Source organism: Rana temporaria, chromosome 2 (assembly GCF_905171775.1).
Source record: "Rana temporaria chromosome 2, aRanTem1.1, whole genome shotgun sequence".
Taxonomy (NCBI): domain Eukaryota; kingdom Metazoa; phylum Chordata; class Amphibia; order Anura; family Ranidae; genus Rana; species Rana temporaria.
The window spans coordinates 480,658,399-480,672,999 of NC_053490.1; the positions used below are offsets into that span (position 1 = coordinate 480,658,399).

At 44.6% G+C, this 14,601-nt stretch overlaps 1 protein-coding gene across 5 annotated transcripts in view; it reads left to right on the forward strand.

The window, feature by feature from the left end:
* The window catches only part of GBE1 (1,4-alpha-glucan branching enzyme 1), a 224,084-nt gene that overhangs the window by 15,193 nt on the left and 194,290 nt on the right, over positions 1-14,601 (forward strand). For all 5 annotated transcript variants that reach the window (XM_040338757.1, XM_040338756.1, XM_040338758.1 and 2 more), the window contains one exon: positions 7,681-7,803. In XM_040338757.1, the coding sequence (XP_040194691.1) occupies positions 7,681-7,803 (123 nt within the window). The remainder of the gene's footprint in view (positions 1-7,680; positions 7,804-14,601) is intronic.

The window sequence follows — 14,601 nt, forward strand, 5'->3', positions numbered from 1 at the left end:
TCTAAGAAAGAGGAATAGCAAACTTACCCACAATAATATATAAAGAGATAGTGCACTGACATTAATAGGTGGGATTTAATAAAGCCCTAATGATACTTCTCTGGTGGTATGGCCCCTTGAAATGGCCTCTGCCAGATTAAAAAAATTACTGCCTCCCACTACAGTAGCTTAACTGACATGTGTAGCAGTTTCAGGTAGGTAAGTGGCACTATTACTGCACCAAATTCAGAAAGAATTACCTCTGATTTGTAAATATCAAAACTTGAGACAATTGAAACCAACTGTAACCTGGCCTACAGAGACAGGCAGAGAGTGCCTGTCTCTGTACACTGTGTAGCTGGCGGCATGTTGGCTGCTACTATCTCTCCCCCTTCCCACCCATTGCTGGTTGTCAAGTGGAACTAAACCCATCAATGTAACTGCTTCCCAAAGTAGTTCTATTCAAATCATGGCATGAATGATAACTGTCACATTTGCTTGTGCTGTCAATAGAACTGTCAAACCATTAAAATGAGGCTAACATAACAACTTCCTTGGCTGTAAAGGATGGGAGGGTTTAGTTCCACTTTAAAGGGGTTGTAAAGTCATATTTTTTTTTTTTTTATCTTAATACATTCTATACATTAAGAGAAAATGCCTTCTCTATGCAGCAGCCCTCCTCAGCCCCCCTATTACTTACCTGAGGTACTTCTCTGTCCAGTGATGTCCACAAGTTTCTCAGTCATCCGAGATTCTCCCTCCTGACTGGCTGAGACACATCAGTGGCGCCATTGGCTGCCGCTGATGTCAAAGTCAGCAAGCCAATCAGGAAATATAGAGGGGGTGGGCCAGGTCAGGGCTCTTTGTCTAAATGGACATGGGAGCTGTGACTCGGCTCAGGTGTCCCCATAGCAAGCTGCTTGCTCTGGGGGCACTGAACAGGAGGGAGGGGCCAGGATCACACAAGAGGGACCCGCGAAGAGGAGGATCTGGGCTGCTATGTGCAAAACCAACTGCACACAGCAGGTAAGTATAACATGCTCTGAATAAGTACGAGACGGAAGCGCTCGGTCTGGTAAAACTAGCGTTCGTAATGGAACGCATTCTCTTCTTCTTTATAATACTAGAATAATGAAAACCAGATGCAAATTGACTACACTCACTCAAAAACAGATAGGAACCCACAAGCACAAACTGAAGAGCAGAACCGGACAAAAAATCGTGAATCTTCTCTCACCAAACTTCTACTAACACGAGATTAGCAGAAGGAGCCCAAAGGGTGGCGCACTTGGTATTGAACTTCCCTTTTATAGTGCCGTAGACCGCGTTGTACCTTGACCGCGTTCTTGGCGTTTGGAATTTCCGCCAACATTTGTGGGACTGTGTATGCAAGACAAGTTTGAGCCAACATCCTTATTACAGATTTGCTCAAGAATATTCCTGCATTAAGCACCATCCATCTTTCCCTCAACTCTGACCAGATTCCCAGTCCCGACTGCAGAAAAACATCCCCACAACATGATGTTGCCACCACCATGTTTCACTGTGGGGATGGTGTTCTTTGGGTGATGTGTTGGGTTTGTGCCAGACATTTTTTTTTGGCCAAAACGTTACATTTTAGTCTCATCAGACCAGAGCACCTTCCTCCATACATTTAGTAAGTCTCCCTATGCCTTTTCGCAAACTCAAAACTTGCCATTTTGTTTTTTGCTGAAAGTAATGGCGTTATCCTGGCCACTCTGCCATAAAGTCCAACTCTATGGAGCGTACGGCTTATTGTCGTCCTATGTACAGATACTCCAGTCTCTGCTGTGGAACTCTGCAGCTACTCCAGGGTTATCTTGGGTCTCTGTGCTGCCGCTCTGATTAATGCCCTCCATGCCCGGTCCGTGAGTTTTGGTGTGTGGCCATCTCTTGGCAGGTTTGCTGTTGTGCCATGTTCTTTCCATTTGGTTATCCTAGATTTGATGATTATCCAAGATTTGGATAATTTGGATAATTTTTTAACCTAAAAAAAACCTAACCTAACCCTGACTTGTATTTCTCAACATTACTTGTCCCTTGCTTGTTTGGAGAGTTTCTTGGTCTTCGTGGCAGTGTTTGGTTAGTGGTGCCTCTTGCTTAGGTTCTGCAGCTTCTTGGGCCTTTCAAAAAGGTGTGTATATGTCAGGGATACGCAATTAGCGGACCTCCAGCTGTTGCAGAACTACGAGTCCCATGAGGCACAGCAAGACTCTGACAGCCATAAGCATGACTCCCAGAGGCATGATGGGAGTTGTAGTTTTGCAACAGCTGGAGGTCCGCTAATTGCTTATTCCTGGTATACCGTATGTAATGACAGATCATGTGACATCATTTCACTAATTACGGTATGTGACTTCTGAAGGTAATTGGTTTCACCAGAGCTTTTTATGGGCTTCAAAACAAAGTGGGGAATACATACACACATGGCATCATAGGTATCATTTTTTTATTTCTGAAAAATTGTTATATATATATATATATATATACTGTGTGTATGTGTATATATGTATGTGTATGTGTGTATATATATATATATATATATATATATATATATATATATATATATATATATATATATATATATATAAAAAATACATTTCTAATTTTACTTCACCAACGTAGACTATTGTGTTCTGATCCATCACATATAATTCTGATTAAAAAAACATTGAACTAAAGGCTGTAATGTAACAAAATAGGTAAAAAGCCAAGGGGGTGAATATTTTTGCACTGTATATGTATGTATGTGTGTGATAGATACATATTTTGTCTCATACTGTTGTGGACTCCTTGCTGGGTCGAGGTGTATGTGTGTTTGCTGTGAGGAGGGAGTGTGAGATTCCTCCAACAGCTTTCCCTAGAGGGGATTGTCCCTTTGTTACCTGTGTTTTAATAAACAGTTCCATGTTTAAGCTGTGTAACTGAGCTAGCCTCGCCTGGTATTTGGTTAAAATATATGGGTTGTAATATCTGATGTCAGACTGGAGGAGGCTGTATGCTGACGGAAGCACTCAGGCAGAGTACGACTGGGTTTCGTTACACAATCACTTTAAGTATTGCTGCCAGAGTTTCTTTTTTAAAACGGCTTTGATGTCTATATCCACTTACTAATTTTGCTTGCAGTCAGGCGTTATTGCTTTCTGATTTGCTGTCCTGGAGTCGGTACTAAAACCGGGCTTTAATTTGGTTTCTAATCCGAATGCTTATTTTCGGTTAGTGACTAAGGCCTGTTTCACAAGGGCTTCAGTTTGTATGCGAGCAATGTGAACAGCAAGCTTTGATGCTTTTAAAGTACCATTGAGCTCCAGGTTGTAAATGATGAACACAAATGGGAGTGCTGATTGTCACTTCAAATAGGCTGCTAGCAGCTTATGTAAAGTGACAGCCAGCACTCCCATTACAATCTGTGTCCCATGATTTACAACCTTGAGCCTCTATGGCAGCCCTCAAAAATTCCACTAGCCTGCTCGCAATTTGCGAGTGGAATTTAATGCATGGCGACTGAGGTGCGGGGGTGGACCAGGCTGATCGTTTCCTGGCTGAAGCGATCTTCTGAGCATGCACGTTTTTCACGACGTTAACCACTTACCCCCCGGACCATATTGCTGCCCAAAGACCAGAGTACTTTTTGCGATTCGGGACTGCGTCGCTTTAACAGACAATTGCGCGGTCGTGCGACGTGGCTCCCAAACAAAATTGGCGTCCTTTTTTCACAAATAGAGCTTTCTTTTGGTGGTATTTGATCACCTCTGCGGTTTTTAGTTTTTGCGCTATAAACAAAAATAGAGCGACAATTTTGAAAAAAATTAATATTTTTTACATTTTGCTATAATAAATATCCCCCAAAAATATATAAAAAAACATTTTTTTTCCTCAGTTTAGGCCGATACGTTTTCTTCTACATATTTTTCGTAAAAAAAAATCGCAATAGGCGTTTATTGATTGGTTTGCGCAAAAGTTATAGCGTTTACAAAATAGGGGGTATTTTTTTGTCATTTTTATTATATTTTTTTTACTAGTAATGGCGGCGATCAGCGTTTTTTTTTTTTTTCCGGTACTGCGACATTATGGCGGACACTTCGGACACTTTTGACACATTTTTGGGACCATTGGCATTTTTATAGCGATCAGTGCTATAAAAATGCATTGGATTACTATAAAAATGCCACTGGCAGTGAAGGGGTTAACACTAGGGGGTGGGAAAGGGGTTAAGTATGCCTGGGTGTGTTCTTACTGTGGGGGGGGGGGGGGGGGCCTCACTAGGGGAAACACTGATCCTCGGTTCATACATTGTATGAACCGAAGATCAGCATTTCCCCTGCTGACAGGACCGAGAGCTGTGTGTTTACACACACAGCTCCCGGTCCCCGCTCTGTACCGAGCGATCGCGTGTGCCCGGCGGCGATCGCGCCCGCCGGGCACACGCACGGGAGTCGGGGGCGCGCGCGCGCCCCTAGTGGCGGCTGGGACAGAGGACGTCATATTACGTGCTCTCGCCCAGCAGAGCCACCTTGTGGACGTATGACGGTGCGCCGTCGGCAAGTGGTTAAAGCGTACACACGACCATTTTTCACAATGGGGAAAAACGACGATAAAAATTAGAGCATGTTCTATATTTTTAATGCCCATTTATCACAGAGAGAAAAATGCTCTGGAGCCTACACACGATCGTTTTTAATGACCAGTTTAAAAAAAAATTCACGTCATGGAAAACGGTCGTGTGTATGTTGCATAACTCTAGAGGGATGGGACGGACGGACTATAGGAGATGACACATCGTTGTTCCTAACTAGTAGGAACACACAATCTCTCCTCACAGAACAGGGATTTGTGCGTTTACACACACATCATCCCTGTTCTGGCTCTCGTGCGTGGCCGACGGTCATCGGCACCCCCACAGTGCAACGGGCACGCGTCTGCTATCCTCTTGTGCCTGCGCCGCACCAGCTCAGTTTTTTGTATCCTCTGGGGATGTGCTTCTCCTCTGCGGGCGGCTGTGGGGTGACAGATCTGCCTGCCTTGTGAGTAGTGTTTTCCACACTGAGCCAGGCTTTGCTGCTGCAGAACCTTGGAGGGGGAGGGCAAGGTCTGCTGGGTGTTATAGTGTAGAAATTGGATTCCCGAACGCCCCCCCCCCCCTCTCCGCCCTAAGCGAGAACGCCCCCCCCCCCCCTCTCCGCCCTAAGCGAGAACGCCCCCCCCCCCTCTCCGCCCTAAGCGAGAACGCCTCCCCCCTCTCCGCCCTAAGCGAGAACGCCCCCCCCCCCTCTCCGCCCTAAGCGAGAACGCCGCCCCCCCTCTCCGCCCTAAGCGAGAACGCCGCCCCCCTCTCTGCCCTAAGCGAGAACGCCCCTCCCCCTCTCCGCCCTAAGCGAGAACGCCCCCCCCTCTCCACCCTAAGCGAGAATGCCCCCCCCCTCTCCGCCCTAAGCGAGAACGCCCCCCCCCTCTCCGCCCTAAGCGAGAACGCCCCCCCCCTCTCCGCCCTAAGCGAGAACGCCCCCCCCTCTCCGCCCTAAGCGAGAACGCCCCCCCCCCTCTCCGCCCTAAGCGAGAACCCCCCCCCCCCTCTCCGCCCTAAGCGAGAACGCCCCCCCCCTCTCCGCCCTAAGCGAGAACGCCCCCCCCCCTCTCCGCCCTAAGCGAGAACGCCCCCCCTCTCCACCCTAAGTGAGAATGCCCCCCCCTCTCCGCCCTAAGCGCTAAGCGTGAACGTCCCCCCCCCTCTCCGCCCTAAGCGTGAACGTCCCCCCCCCCTCTCCGCCCTAAGCGTGAACGCCCCCCCCCCTCTCCGCCCTAAGCGTGAACGTCCCCCCCCTCTCCGCCCTAAGCGAGAACGTCCCCCCCCCCCAGGGGTTGACAAATTTGCTTGGAATCTAGGAGCCAGCTAAAAAACTTAGGAGCCAGGAAACGCGCCCCGTCCCGACGAGCTTGCGCGCAGAAGCGAACACATACATGAGCAGCGACCGCATATGTAAACGGTGTTCAAACCACACATGTAAGGTATCGCCGCGATTGGTAGAGCGAGAGCAATAATTCTAGCCCTAGACCTCCTCTGTAATTCAAAACAGGCAACCTGTAGAGTTTTTTTAAAATCTCCATAGGCGACGTTTAAAGGGTAAAAGTTTGACGCCATTCCACGAGCGGACGTAATTTTGAAGCGTGACATGTTGGGTATCAATTTACTCGGCGTAACATTATCTTTCATAATATTAAAAAAATGGGGATAACTTTACTGTTGTCTTATTTTTTTATTAAAAAAAGTGTAATTTTGTCCCCAAAAAAGTGCGCTTGCAAGACCGCTGCGCAAATACGGCGTGACAGAAAGTATTGCAACGATCGTCATTTTATTCTCTAGGGTGTTAGGATAAAAAATATATATAATGTTTGGGGGTTCTAATTAGAGGGAAGAAGATGGCAGTGAAAATAGTGAAAAATGACATTAGAATTGCTGTTTAACTTGTAATACCAACGGCCACCACCAGATGGCGCCAGCTTACACATCTGGTGGTAATAACTTGTAATACCAATGGCTCACCACCAGATGGTGCCAGCTAAAAAAAAAAAAAAAAAAATATATCATTTTTTTTTTTTTTTGCCCCTCCTTCCAAGCCAAGTCGCCAGGACCCTATTTCTAGTCGCCATGGCGACCTGGCGCCCAGGATTTGTCGACCCCTGCCCCCCCCCTCTCCGCCCTAAGCGAGAACGCCCCCCCCTCTCCGCCCTAAGCGAGAACGCCCCCCCCTCTCCGCCCTAAGCGAGAACGCCCCCCCCTCTCCGCCCTAAGTGAGTACTTGAGGAAAGGTATCAGTACTTGTACTCGCTCTTAAAAAACTGGCATCGGTGCAACCCTAGCTACAACGGTTCACGTGAACGTTCCGACCTTCCACACTATAATGACGGCAGCTGGTCGGCAAGCGGTTAAGGTAACAATATTTTTAGAAGAATATGAGCAATGGCAGCTCATTATATCTCCCTTAGTATAGTATAGTTTTGTTTTCCATATAAAGCATACAGAAAGCGTAGTATATCGGTGGCATAGGAGAGTGTGATGCAGTGTAATGTGTCTCTGATCCTCCAGTGGCTGCAGGGATGCGTGATCCTCAATAAGAGGATGTCCTGGAAATGGCAAATGCCAAATATTAATGGCTAATGTAACATTTGCGTGAATAGAGCTAAGAACAGAAAAACATTTAGTGTGACCGATACATAAACATAAAACCTATCTTACTGAGACAGAATGCATGCCTTCTGGTATTTAAACAGGGACTTTAGCTGAAGCAGAACATTTCTATGCTATTGTTGTGAATTTACAATGGCAATAAACAGGTGATATAACAGGAGGATTTTAAATGTTGCTATTGAATATATACAAAAGTCATCTGTATGATTTATATTGCGTCATTTTCTTTTACGCAGCTATCAGCTGTTTTCGGATGGTATTTTATGGCAGAGCAGTGAATTGAATGCCTTGCATTGCACAGTGCAGAACACGTGTGCGTCTGTTACTGGATATTCATGCTGAGGCTCTGATCTCTGACATTGTGATGCTGGGTCACCGATATGACACAGCACTGTCCCTCTGCTCTGCTCATGTCAGCAAATCCCATTAAAGTCTCTCTATTCAAATAGATGTGAAGGTCTGCCAGACTCAGCATTGTGTCTCTGTACTTGCAGAGTCCGTTCCACTGAGGTAGATGACAACATGGCTGACACAGATGACGTTGTGGTGCCCGAACTGCACAAGCTGCTGGAGCAGGACTCTTACCTCGTACCATACAAGAAGGATTTCAAGAGAAGGTAAAGCAATACACAACCTCTGACCCTTTAATCCTATGCGATTCTGTCATTCGGGGATAGCAGCTCTCTCATTTGGACATTGGGGTTGGCAGCTATGTGACAGTCCAGCCATTGTCAGGTTGCAGCTCCCCGGGTCTTAATGGTATCAGAACTTGAATGTTATTATATGAACTAGAACAACACAGCTCTTCCTTATCACTGCACACTTATGTATAATTGTGAAATGCTCATTTTGTTGACACTGCTTTGTGAACTTGTGTCCCTTTTTAGTTACAAAGAAAAAAAACTTTTAACTTGTTCTGCTCTGAACTGTTGCCATCTCTAATTCTGGATGGCTTCTTTTTGCTGAAGACTGATGGACCTATTTGTAAGCATCAGAGATATCATTTTTTGTGTGTAATGGATAAGTAAAAACTACGTTCAATTTTTTAATAATTTATGCAATTTTTTTTTTTTTACTTGCAATCTCTGACATTGTGATGCTGGGTCACTGATATGACACAGCACTGTGCCGCTGCTCTGCACATGTCAGCAAATAATATTATACATCACAGAATATGGGAATGGCATTCATTTGCAATTATTCAAATTGGAATAACTTTTATATTGCTGGTTATCTGTGCTATTTTTTTTTTTTTTACTGACATTCAGGGGGGGGGGGGGGGCCGGGTAGAAATCAGAAAGGGGAGAAAATCTGGCCTTTTTTTTGGCACTGTTTGTTTACACCTAACTTTCAGTGTTTTTTTTTTTTTTGGCTAGAAAATGACTTAATTCGGGGGTTCCGCGGGATATAGTTTTTTTTTTTTTTTTTTCTCTAATCCACAGCTCTTACCTTTACTCCCGCACTAACAGGGTGTCCCACTCGTTAAGCCGTCCTATGCGCTGTAATGCGGTAAATTATATTTTTGATTCTGATCCGATGGACGTTTCCATCTTACCTGTGGGCATAGTGAAGCCGACAGGGTCTTCTTCCGGGATAGGGCGAATGCTGGCCTCCCAGCATTCACCGCTCGATCCCGCGCATGTGCAGTGTTGACGGCGAGCGTCGCCGTCAACACTACATGGTTGCCATAACAACGGCCGGCGTAAGAAGTTCACGCCCCGTTGTTTAGACTTTTACCTTAGCTATGAGCTGCAGCCGACGAGATGTTGCGCGATTACAGCACAGCGCGTCGACGGAGGAGTTCCTAAATTCGAGTGACAGGACGGGGGAGAATGTACTTACGACCTGCAAGCGGGTAAGGAGGACTCAAAAAAAACAAAAAAAAAAACGTTTGGTCATTCTCTTTGCAGCGCATTTGCATAGACAGGATGTTGTAAAACAGGGTGAACCACCGCTTTAAAACTCCCAAACATTATATATTGTTTTAAAGCAGAGTTCCACCCAAAATTGGAACTTCCTCTTATCCCACTCCTCACCCCCTTACATGCCACATTTGGCATGTAATTTTTTTGGGTGGGGAGTGGGGGCTTCAGGAGGAGTGGGACTTCCTGTCCCACTTCCTCCTTCCGCCGAGAGGCTGGTTAGGCGATTAAGCTTAATCGCCTACAGCAGCCCCTCCCTGTAGGCGATCGCCTAGGACACGTCGCAGGTCCTAGGCGATCTCCTGTCCAATCAGACGGCCCAGCGCTGCGTGCGCATGCGCAGTGCCGCTCGCGCATGCGCAGTGGGTGTCCGGCCGTGAAGCCGAAAGCTGTCACGGCCGGGTGCCCACAGTTAAAAATTAAGACGCCGGCCGGGGAGGGGGGGATAGGAGCGGAGCCCCGGCCGGCGCGTCGCTGGAACGCTGGAGCAGGTAAGTGTATGTTTATTAAAAGCCAGCAGCTACACTTTTTGTAGCTGCTGACTTTTAATAAACATAACAATTTTCTGGAACACCCCTTTAAGGCAAAGGCCCTAGAGATTAATTGTTGGGTTTTGCAATTTTGTTATGTCACACGGTATTCCTGCAGTGGTTTTCAAACGCAAACCTGTCAGGCTTTAAAATTGTGCATGCTCTCACAATGGCGACAAACTACATACGTTTTACTATACATGGGCAATGCTTTAAAAGCCTTTACGGGTTACCATTTTAAATTTAAAGAGGATGTCGAGTGCTAGAATTATTGGCCATGATCTGACATTCGCAGTGATAACTTGCATGTGTGCGGGACTGACGCTTGCCCCCCTTTTCATGGGGGGGGGGGGCACTTTTACAATCTTATTTTTTATTATTTTCTTTACATGGTAATTTATATAAAAAGAAAAATTATTATTTTTTTAATCACTTTATTGCTGTAAACATCCATTGTGACAGCAATAGGCACGTGACAGGTACTCTTTATGGAGGGATCTGGGGTCTATGATACCCCAAATCCTCCTTCCCTTGAAAGGGCATTCAAAACGCCAAGATCTATGTTTTTGAATACTTTCAAATTTAAAAAAAGAGCACTGTTTACATCCGGGTAAACCGGCAGTGATGTCATGTCATCGCTTTGGGGTTGCCATAGGGCAAAGCCAAGCTTGTATACGTCACCGACTAGCCAGTGGATGTGCCGACTAGTAGCTCGGGTCTCCTGGTAATAGTCAGGCGGCTAGCAAGAGACGGTACCAGGGTGATGCCTGCAGCTGCAGGCATCACCCCCGGTACAACCACTTGAAGTCAAATGATGTAGCAGTTATGTGATTTGGCAGCAAGTGGTTAAAAAACAAGGTAAGTGCAAGGCCTCTTTTCATAAGGGGGCAATCCATCAGTCTGATTTTAATCCGTGATTAGACAATTCAAAAACAGATTGCAACATATCCCTATGGGCGGCCAGATATAAGAAAGTTCTACAAATTCTAAGTGTGAACCAAGCCTAATGCCGCGTACAGACGGTCGTTTTTTGTGATGAAACAAAACGACGTTTTATGCGATGATAAAAAAACGACGTTTTTGAAACTTCATTTTCAAAAACGACGTTGCTTTAACACCATCGTTTTTCAAAATGCTCTAGCAAAGCGCGGTTACGTTCAGCACGTACGACGGCACTCTGTTCCATTGAAGCTTGCTTCATAACTTGCTTCTGAGCATGCGCGGGTTTAAAAACGTTGTTTTCAACGTCGTTTTGCCCACACACTATCATTTTAATTGACACAAAAAACAACGTTTTGAAAAACGACACAAAAAATTCGAGCATGTTCGAATTTTTTTTTGTCGTTTTTCAGAAGACATAAAACGACGTTTTCCCCACACGCGGTCATTTTAAATGACGTTTTCAAAAACGTCGTTTTTTTTTTCATCACAAAAAACGACCGTCTGTACGCGGCATTAGAGAGGATGACCTGAAACAAGCCCTGCAAAGAAAGTCAGAGTGAAGTTAAAACTTTTTGATCTGTTTTTCCAGGCACACCATTTGGGATCAGACAGCCCATTGCTCCTGGGAGATTGAAAATTGATGTTTCTTGTTTCCCTCTGCTGTTGGCATGGACATCTGAGGCTTCCAAATGGCACATGTGAACCTGGGACACACATGGGGTGGGGTAGGGTGACACCTTTTTGAGCTGATAGAAGCCAGCTCTATAGCCACCTAAATGACTTATGTTGTGGAGCATGAAGCCAGCTCTGGTTTCAGTAGAAATTTGGTTACATTCTGATTTTGCCTCATGTAATACTTGTGGCAGTGCTTTATTATGTGTTTTTTTTTTTTTTCATTTGGTTTTCGTTTACTGCTGTCTGGGATTATAAGTGATTTCCTCTCACGTTCATTTATGGTGACAACAGCCTTACATTAGGACAGTGGTCTCCAAACTGTGGCACAGGGGCCTGATCTGGCCCTTAAAACACTATTCCTCCCACTGACACCAACGCTGGGGCGCCATTCCTCCCACTGACACCAACGCTGGGGCGCCATTCCTCCCACTGACACCAACGCTGGGGCGCCATTCCTCCCACTGACACCAACGCTGGGGCGCCATTCCTCCCACTGACACCATCGCTGGGGCGCCATTCCTCCCACTGACACCATCGCTGGGGCGCCATTGCTCCCACTGACACCATCGCTGGGGCGCCATTGCTCCCACTGACACCAGCGCTGGGGCGCTATTGCTCCCACTAATGCCAAAGATGCAGAGTTTACTCCCACTGATATGAGGACAATTTCTACTCCCAATAGCCACAGTCTGGCCCCCCTAAAGTCTGAAGGACAGTAAACTAGCCCTTTGTTTAGGCAGTTTGGAGACCCCTACACTAAGATGTTTGTTTTCAGCCATGTGACTATCATTTTTAAATCTCAGTGAACAGAGCAATGTGCGTTATGCGTTGTAACATGCGGTACAACCACTTTTGCCATTCGTTTTCATTGGCAACTCGAAGTAAACAAATGCAGCTGCCTCTTCCTCAGGACAGGGCGGTCTTTTGGTCAATTGACGTGCGTCGAGGGCCTTTTGAAAATAAATGGGTAAATGACGTACAAAATTGTGCATACAAGTGTGAGTGGGTGCTAATAATAATTTGGCATGAAAAATTATAAATTTGTAAAAAAGAAAAGAAATGCAGTTACACCATACAAAAATAATCCTATTCCTGTGAAAATAAAACACAAAGTTCTGTGATTCTCAGCCTGCACAAGTTTTATAAATCTTCTGTATGACTTCCTTCACTTCCATGTATGTGGTGTGTTTTTTTTTTTTTTTTTTTTTCCAACTGATCTGTATAAATCATACCTGAAATTTTTTTTTTTTTTTTTTACTTAAAGGGTCACTAAAGGATTTTTTTTTTTTTTTTTTTTTTAGCTAAATAGCTTCCTTTACCTTACTGCAGTCCTGGTTTCATGTCCTCATTGTTAGTTTTTGCTCTGATGTTGCTGTAATTCTGCTCTGTTCTGGACACTTCCTGGTTGTCTGTTTCCTGATGACCACAGTACTGGGAGCTTCTAGTTTCGTTTTCCAAACCATCACTTCTCTGTGCGCTATATACAGCACAGAGGCAGAAAATAACATGCAAAAACGAAACTGAAACTACAGGTACATTATATGATTGATTTTTATCTATTTTTAATCGTTTTTAAAAGGAATCATCAGTTAACTATTATGTCTCTATACTCTGTAAACAGTCATTTGAGCAAAACATATTTTTTTCCTTTACAACTCCTTTAAATTTTCTGCCTCTTAGCTGTTGGAAGCAAAATGAAAACAATATATTCAAATCCAAGGCATGTTTTGAAAGTGGGTACCATATCTTTCCACCCATTACTTTTCACAGTAGGGTCTTTCGAGAGAAATCTTACTGCCTCACCATTGTCATTCAGCGCCTTTTATTTTTCTACTCTATATGCAAAGAACTTGCTGTCATGTCCTGGCGTGATCCTGCAATGTATATATTGCTGTATGTCTAATTCTCCAGAAATAACGTCAAACTTCAAGAAACTTTAGGCAAATTCACTGTGTATAAAGTGTGCGCAGAATAAGCATAAAAATGTTTTATAACTGATCAAATTCACTTTTTTTTCCTTTTTAAAGTTGGAAAGCATTTATGCATCATTTTCATTGTCAACATTTTTGGGGATCTTGTCACATTTTAAAACTTTTTATGTGAGTTATTTAATGGAATAGAAAGTTATTTCTGAACTAATGCAGCAACAAAGTATACATCAGAGTACCCCCCCCCCCCCAGTACCTGTGCCCAATCAAACAAAATATTGCTTTCTAAATCGCCTGGTCACGTCTCAAAAATCCTTCTGGTCGAGCCTGGGAATGCTTGAACTATTGACTTTTCAAGTATGTGCTTATATTCAGAAGTCCAGAAAAAGAATAGGATTGCAGATGGCCTGGTTGTAAAGATTTTCGACACTTGGCAGTCTAGACAGCAATATAGCTTTATCAGGGACAAGTGTGTATAAGACTGGGAGTGGGGGCTGGTGGAGTGCTCTGATAAGTGCAACTGCGCCAAATATTTAGTTTCTTTATACAGCTGTACTGTAAAGCTGAAAAATGTAAGTGGTTGTAAAGGTTTGTATTCTATGCATGAAGGTAAAAAACTTGGTTCAGAATTTAGAATTTTTTTATTTTGTATAGCAAAATGAACATTTTCCTCCTGCAGCTGCTAAATGCTGACAGGAGGGAGAGGAGGAGAAGCCAGCTTTCAGTGGTTGCAGGAGGAAAATGGAGAGGGTCGGTTCCTGGGTATGCCACCCCTCCTGTCAAAGTGTAAAACAGAATAGGCTGCATGGGCACCCTGGAGCATTGCGACCTCTGACGCTACACCAGTGTGTTGGGGGGGGGGGGGGGGTTTGGGGGAAGGTATTGGTAAAAACAAGTCTTAACCATGGGGTTTAACCGCCCTCCATACCGTTAATGTAATTGAGCCCATACTGTCCTGAGCCGTCTAAAGGGCTGCCTTTACACCGATGTGCTACGGTTTACTCGCACCGCAAATGTAGTGCAGTGCACCTGCAGCTTTCTTGCAGCTTTATCTATTATATCTTGCGGTGTGGTGCAATTTCCGAGAGCACACCATTTACCCCCTTCTTGAGCAGAGCATTTTCTATCTGAGCAGAGCATTTTTTGCAATTCGTCACTGGGTCACTTTAGCTGACAATTGCGCGGTCATCTGACGTTGTACCCAAACACAATTTATGTCCTTTTTCCCCCCCCCACAAATAGAACTTTGCTTTGGTGGTATTTGATCACCTCTGCGGTTTGAATTTTTTGCACTATAAACACAAAAAGAGCGAACATTTTGAAAAAATTATATTTTTTTTATTTTTTTTGCTATAATAAATATCCCCCAAAAAATAAAAAAATAAATATATGAATTCTTCTACAGTTTATCAGTGGTT